Raw genomic sequence first — 6547 nt, 5'->3', positions numbered from 1 at the left:
TCGTGCGAGGACGTCGGCGTGGCACGAATGCGAATTTGAGCCAAACAGACTAGCAAAACCGAGAACGCCCGACGCAGCGGAGATGATAGGCCAGTTGACTGGAGAGCTGGCAGAGCAACAACTGGGAGGCGGAGGAGGTCGGGGTGAGGGTGAGGAGGGAGGTGCGAATTGAAGAGGCAGGACATAGCAGGAGGAGAAGAAGAGAGGCGAGGTCGAGTAGGAGGAGGAGGAAGAGGGAGAGGAGAGGAGAGGAGGGGCAGAGCAAGGAGAGGCAGGAGCGAGGGAGAAGGAGATGAAAGAGTAGACCGGAGGGCTGGGTGGGGGCGCCACTTGTGATTCAATGACCACTCACGTACGTGCGCGCGAGACTTGTGTCGTAATGTTTCAGCAGCGTAATGTTTTGTGCAGACTGAGATCGTGGAGTAACACGAAATTACAGCGAAGTAACAAGTTAAGTTAAAAGGTTTTAGCGTGCCGGGCACGTGCGAACGTAGGCCTCGCGTCGTATGCTGGGAGCTTAGCATGCGTCGGACCGCATTCACGAAAGGTGCCGGTAGGGGGTGCTGGTGTGCCTGCAGATATCTGATCGTAGTATGTCTCTGTGTTTACAGGTTGTGCAGGCAGGTGGCGCTGGTGTGCCGCCCGCTGAGTTATAATCCTAGTGCGTGTTTGTGTTTACAGATTGTGCAGGCAGGGGGCGCTAGTGTGCCCGCTGAGTTATAATCCTAGTGCGTGTTTGTGTTTACAGATTGTGCAGGCAGGGGGCGCTAGTGTGCTCGCTGAGTTATAATCCTAGTGCGTGTTTGTGTTTACAGATTGTGCAGGCAGGGGGCGCCGGTCTGCCTGCATGGCTTCACTTTGACGATGTGGCGTGGACGTTCGTGGGCGTCCCGAGCGAACCGGACGTCGGTCACCACTACCTGCTGGTCACCGCCACGGGACCGGCCGGTGACCAGGCCAAGGACGTGTTCGACGTAGAGGTCAGCACCCGTGCAACATTATCGAGCGAGCGTGGTCATTAGCGAGCGAGAGTAATCGTTAAAACGTTAGCGTGATCGTTAGAACATGAGCGTTATCCTTAAGGATACTGTTAGGGTTACGGAACGGTAACACTGTAAAGGGCATTGCAACATAACTACTCATCAAATTCAATCAAACTAATATCCGTTACATGCGAGAGATGTCTCTCTATGCTCTCGATGGAATTTTTTTTTAAATTTATTGTTAATTAATTGACGGCAAAAATTGTGAATTTATACAAAAAAACGTTTTTTTGGCTATTTCTCAGAAACGGCAGAGTTGGGACCTAAACTTTTAACCATAAGTTGTTTATAATATGAACTAAAAAAGGGTCCCTGGAACTTTTTTTAAATTTTTAAATTTAAGAAATAAGTTGAAAAGATGTACACAAATTTGTAGTGAATTTATAAACGCAACAATTTCGTAAACAAAGAACCATAACTCATAAAATTTAATATAAAAAAACAATTCTAGGTAGCCTTTTTTCCTTTGATATGTTAGCATAGAACTGTAACAAAAAATTTTGGAATCGGAGTTGCGAGTTTCGAGAAATAGCGTTTTAAAAATCACCTACTTTAGCATTTTTAACAACCGAGATATCAGCACTTTTCTAAATTTCCCATCATTGAACGCCTGTGTTAAGAATTGACTAATGCAGGGATTTGGAACTGTTTGGGAGGCTACATACATAATTTCTACGTATACATAGCTGCCCATGGCTGCACTCTATCAAATAAAGTGGGTATTGAAATTTCGACCGAAATTCACCTCCCAACCCTAACAGTATCCTTAACGCGCAAGTGTGATGCTTAACCTCGTAGAGTCGAACATACAAGAAACAAGCTCTTATAAATAATTATAGTTGTCAATAAATCAATAAATTGTTTCATTATTTATTAATCAAAATTTATCCAAAACGAATTGTGATTTTTTTAATAATTAGTAAATTCTTAAATAATACTTTTTCATTATAATTATTATAACCAATTGATAATTGAATAATTGATAATTGAATAATTATTAATTATCGCCTTCCATTCTCCCGCCCGACCTCGCCAGGTCACGCAGACGGACCAGGAGCTGCACGCGGCGCCGATGGACAGTGGCGCCCCCTGTGAGCCGGGGGACGCCGCGAGCGTGCTGACGGTGGTGCTGGATGCGGACCTCCACGCGATGGCGCCACGCGAGCGCGTCGCCGTCGTCGAGCGCGTGCAGCAGTACGTGAACGTGGCGAGGGACCGCGTGCGTCTGCGCGCCGTCGCAGACGACCAGAAGCTGTTTGACAGCGCGGCCGTCATGGCGGGTCCGGGAAACGCGCGCAAGCCCGCCCACGGCGGCGTGTTCGTCTCGTGGCAGGTGAGAGATGTTCACTTGTCGGCTGGCGAGTCGTTCTCTTGTTTGTCGGAGGGGAGACGTCCGCTTGTACGTTGCGTAGTGAGAGACGTTTGCTTGTTCTTGGTGCGCAAAATATTTGTTCGTCGTGGCTGAGGCATTTGCTTGTTTTCGGTGAGATTGTTTCAGATGTGCGAGAAGCGTGGATGCTCTTTTGTTTAGTGTTTGTGTGAACATCCGTTAAACAAGTTTACGATGTTTCAGCATTAATTTTGACGTTTATGAACGTGGCCCACAAATCGAACATCCAACCAAACAACAAAACCAAACAAACATCCAACCAAACAACAAAACCAAACAAACATCCAACCAAACAACAAAACCAAACAACAAAACCAAACAAACATCCAACCAAACAACAAAACCAAACAAACAACCAAACAAACATCCAACCAAACAGCCCCTCCCGAATCAAGTTCTTTGCTGTAGTGATAATTCGAATCGAATATCTGTAACAGGTTGGATGTGGGAAGAATCCCAGTGTCTACTCCATCCCGGGTCTATCCCACATAGAGGTCAGTTCTCAAGATGGCCGCCTTGCTGACCACATAGGCTACCCCGTCATCGGCTGGCACGTTGCCAGCAGGAAGGTCACCCAGGGTATGTTGTCATCATTGTCGTCACGGTTACTGTGATTGTCATCGTCGTCATTGTTGTCACCAGTATCGTAATTATTATAGCAATCATTGTTAATCTCATATTCATTATAATTGTCAGCATTTTCAGTATAATTGTTTCTAAAGTCATTAATTGTCATTATGTTTATCTGGTTTTAATTATAGTTGTTATCACTGTCATTTATTGTAATTAACATGTCCATCACTCTGATTGTCATCGTTATCATCGTCGTGATCGTCATTTGTCATCAATATCAATTGTCATAATATCGTTATAGAGTCAACTGTCCCAATACTGACCACCCTCGGGCCATATTCTGTGAAATTCGGTTTATAATAGGGCTTATTCCAGCCACATCCTACATGTCACATATGGTTTCAGGGGAAAAACATCCGGTTTAACATGAGGTTTCTGTTTTAAGTGCATTCCTAATTTAGAGTTTTGACTGTCAATTGTCACCCCTGCCATTGTCAACATAATAGGGCTTATTCTAGGCACATCCTACATGTCGCATATAGGTTGGTTTTTTTTTTGGGGGGGGGGACATGTTTAACGTGAGATTTCTGTTTTGAGTGCATTCCTAATTTGACTGTGTGTTGACTGTCAATCTGTTCCCGCTGCCGTTGACAACATCTGCGTCGTCATCGTCTTCGCAGGTAAGCGTCTGCGTCGTCAGGTGTGGCTTCAGGCGACGGCGACGGCCGGGGTTGCCGTGCCGACGCCGGCGACGCCGTACACAACGCGCACGATGACGGATCGTGAGCCAATGACGAGCCGCGTCATACCCAGCATGGCGTCGCCTGGTGTAATGCGATTGGATCCGGACTTCGGATAAACAATCAGCAGGGATTTCCCTCCCCTCCTCCTCTCTCCCTGCGGGATGTCCACGGAATGTTGCCACGTCGCGTTGATTCCGGGTTTGCGGGCGATAAATTCCGGCGTAGATTCCGGAACGTGCGGGAAGACGACCGAGAGCCTACCACTCACTCGCTCGCTGCGGCTCGCGAGGAAATCCGGGTTACTTCCCAACGGCCGATGGGGCCATAATAAAAATATAGTTTGTTTGCCCTCACACGACCGATCCGCCAAAAAGGGGCCGACTCAAAAAACATTATTGATCTTTCCCATTCTTTTTTTTAGAAATTGTATCACTACATTATATAAATCTGTAGGCAATACATTATATCTGTACTAAGCAAAACAAACATTCAACATAAAAGGTATCTGCACACAAGCACATGTACACCCGAGCATGTAGACACCATGCTGAATTTGTAAAAAGACCCCCTCAAAAAAAGAAGCCTACCTACCTACCCAAACCTTTCAGCCTGGGTCGGGTGAAGGCAAACAAATATTTTTTTTAAATTGTGGCCTGGGCAAACCTTTCCACATTCCGGGGAGCGGGAGCACGTGACATTCGGGGTATTCCGGGATACTTCCCAACATCTGACGGTCATCGCCCAAGCATTCCAGGGAGCATGTGACAATGAGACAGCGGGATGACGGGTCCCCCGGGAGAGCGAAGCCTGCTTTGTCATATCACCAATCTCATCGTAAATCATTCGTCGCGATAGAGAGCGCACGCACGCACGCGGAGACGGATGATCGCAGGACGACGACGACGCTGTCTCGCATCCGCCTCTACTACCTGTTCTCTTCCTCCTCCTCCTCCTCCACCTCCTCCTCCTCCTCCTCGACCTCCTCCTCCTCCTCCTCCTCTTCCTCCTCCTTCTCCTTCTCCTCTTCCTCCTCCTCTTCCTCCTTTTCCTCCTCGACTTCCTCCTCGACCTCCTCCTCCTCCTTCTCCTTCTCCTTCTCCTCCTCCTCCTCCTTCTCCTTCTCCTTCTCCCCCTCCTCTTCCTCCTACTCCTCTTCCTCCTCCTCCTACTCGACCTCCTCTTCTTCCTCCTCCTTCTCTATGTCCTCCTCTTCATTCTCACCTCCTCCTCACCCTCACCCCAACCTCCTCCCCCTCCCAGTTGGTTGCTCTCCAGCTCTCCAGTCAACTGCCTCATCACTGTCGTCTCCGCTGCGTCGCGTTCTCGGTTTGCTAGTCTCGTTTGGCTCGAATCGCATTTGGCCACGCGACGCCTCGCACGAAGGGCTGGGTGGGGGCGCCACTTGTGATTCAATGACCACTCACGTACGTGCGCGCGAGACTTGTCAACCCGTCTCATGCCCGTCTCACTGTCTCTTATCATCAGTGTCTCAGCGTGTCTCGCGTGCAACCCGTCTCGTGTCCGTCTCGCTGTCTCTCATCATCAGTGTCGTCTCGCGCGGTTTCGACGCGCTGTCTCGCTATATCGCTTTCACGCGCTGTCTCGCTATCGCTTTCACGCGCTGTCTCGCTATCGCTTTCACGCGCTGTCTCGCTATCGCTTTCTCATCGTTTGCGACGACACGGTTTCGGCGGCATAATTAATCTCAACATTAATTGCAGAGTCCGAGCGAAATGAGCGAAAATCGCAGTAAATCGCTTTTCACGTCGTTACGTCTCCCGGCTACGAAACCGACGAAACCGTCGCGTTTTGCGTAAAAACCTTTTAAATCCCCGCTACCGTGAAAGCGTCGATCGCGAAAATTACGACGATGACGACGACGACGACGACAAGAGAACGATGCGAGCAGCCGCAACGAGAGGTCGTTCCCGCCGAAAATTGCCGGCTTTCGTTCGGATCCCCCGTTGCCGCCAGGTGGCGCTCGCGTCCCCGTCACGGCGCTCGCGTTCTGGCACGCCGCCAGGTGGCGCTCGCGTTTCCGCCGCCAGCGGTCGCATGCTGGCACGCCGCCAGGTGGCGCTCGCGTTTCCGTCGCCAGCGGTCGCACGCTGGCACACCGCCAGGTGGCGCTCGCGTTTCCGTCGCACGCTGGCACGCCGCCAGGTGGCGCTCGCGTTTCCGTCGCCAGCGGTCGCACGCTGGCACGTCACCAGGTGGCGCTCGCGTTCTTCGTCGCGTGCTTGCACGTCACCAGGTGGCACTCGCGTTCCCGTCACGGCGCTCGCGTTCTGGCAAGCCGCCAGGTGGCGCTCGCGTTGCCGTCGTCGCTGCTGCGGTTTTTTCACTGCGTGTGCGTGTTTTACAGTTAACGTTCTTCACCGACGGGCCGACTACGGAAGCCGTCGCTACGACGCTAAAGCCAAGAAAGGTAACACAGGTGGCGCCACCTGCTGCAGCATAATACCACAGGCGGCGCTGCTCCCGAGCATGGCTGGGAGTCGGCTGGGTGGTCAAGCTAATACACGCTTCGCACTGATTAAAAAACTCCGCTTATTAATTATCGCATATTAATTATTGAGATGTACATAATTAATCCTCGAAAACGGAATTAATCATTTAGATGAATTGCTTTAAAGGCTAGAATGCTACGGACACTAATCGTGGATAATGGGTCTAGCAGTCTAGCTATACATCTAACACACACTAACCACATTAACAACGTATCCGCTCTGTATTAGTGGCAACCCAACAAATCCACAGAGAGAGAGAGAGGGAGAGAGAGAGAGAGAGAGAGAGGT

At 49.9% G+C, this 6547-nt stretch overlaps 2 protein-coding genes across 2 annotated transcripts in view; both read left to right on the top strand.

The window, feature by feature from the left end:
- The window catches only part of LOC106818559 (dystroglycan-like), a 4195-nt gene extending 330 nt beyond the window's left edge, over positions 1 to 3865 (top strand). The window contains exons 2-6 of the mRNA XM_014823258.1: positions 612 to 620; positions 816 to 980; positions 2080 to 2376; positions 2871 to 3012; positions 3687 to 3865. Coding sequence (XP_014678744.1) covers positions 612 to 620; positions 816 to 980; positions 2080 to 2376; positions 2871 to 3012; positions 3687 to 3865 — 792 coding nt within the window. The remainder of the gene's footprint in view (positions 1 to 611; positions 621 to 815; positions 981 to 2079; positions 2377 to 2870; positions 3013 to 3686) is intronic.
- A 45-nt stretch (positions 3866 to 3910) lies between these two features.
- The window catches only part of LOC106818558 (dystroglycan-like), a 7114-nt gene continuing 4477 nt past the window's right edge, over positions 3911 to 6547 (top strand). The window contains exons 1-3 of the mRNA XM_014823257.1: positions 3911 to 3947; positions 5724 to 5962; positions 6115 to 6177. Of these exons, the coding sequence (XP_014678743.1) occupies positions 3911 to 3947; positions 5724 to 5962; positions 6115 to 6177 (339 nt within the window). The remainder of the gene's footprint in view (positions 3948 to 5723; positions 5963 to 6114; positions 6178 to 6547) is intronic.

Source organism: Priapulus caudatus, unplaced genomic scaffold (genome assembly GCF_000485595.1).
Source record: "Priapulus caudatus unplaced genomic scaffold, Priapulus_caudatus-5.0.1 Scaffold2329, whole genome shotgun sequence".
NCBI classification, from domain to species: domain Eukaryota; kingdom Metazoa; phylum Priapulida; class Priapulimorpha; order Priapulimorphida; family Priapulidae; genus Priapulus; species Priapulus caudatus.
This window is presented reverse-complemented; position numbering and strand designations above follow the sequence as displayed.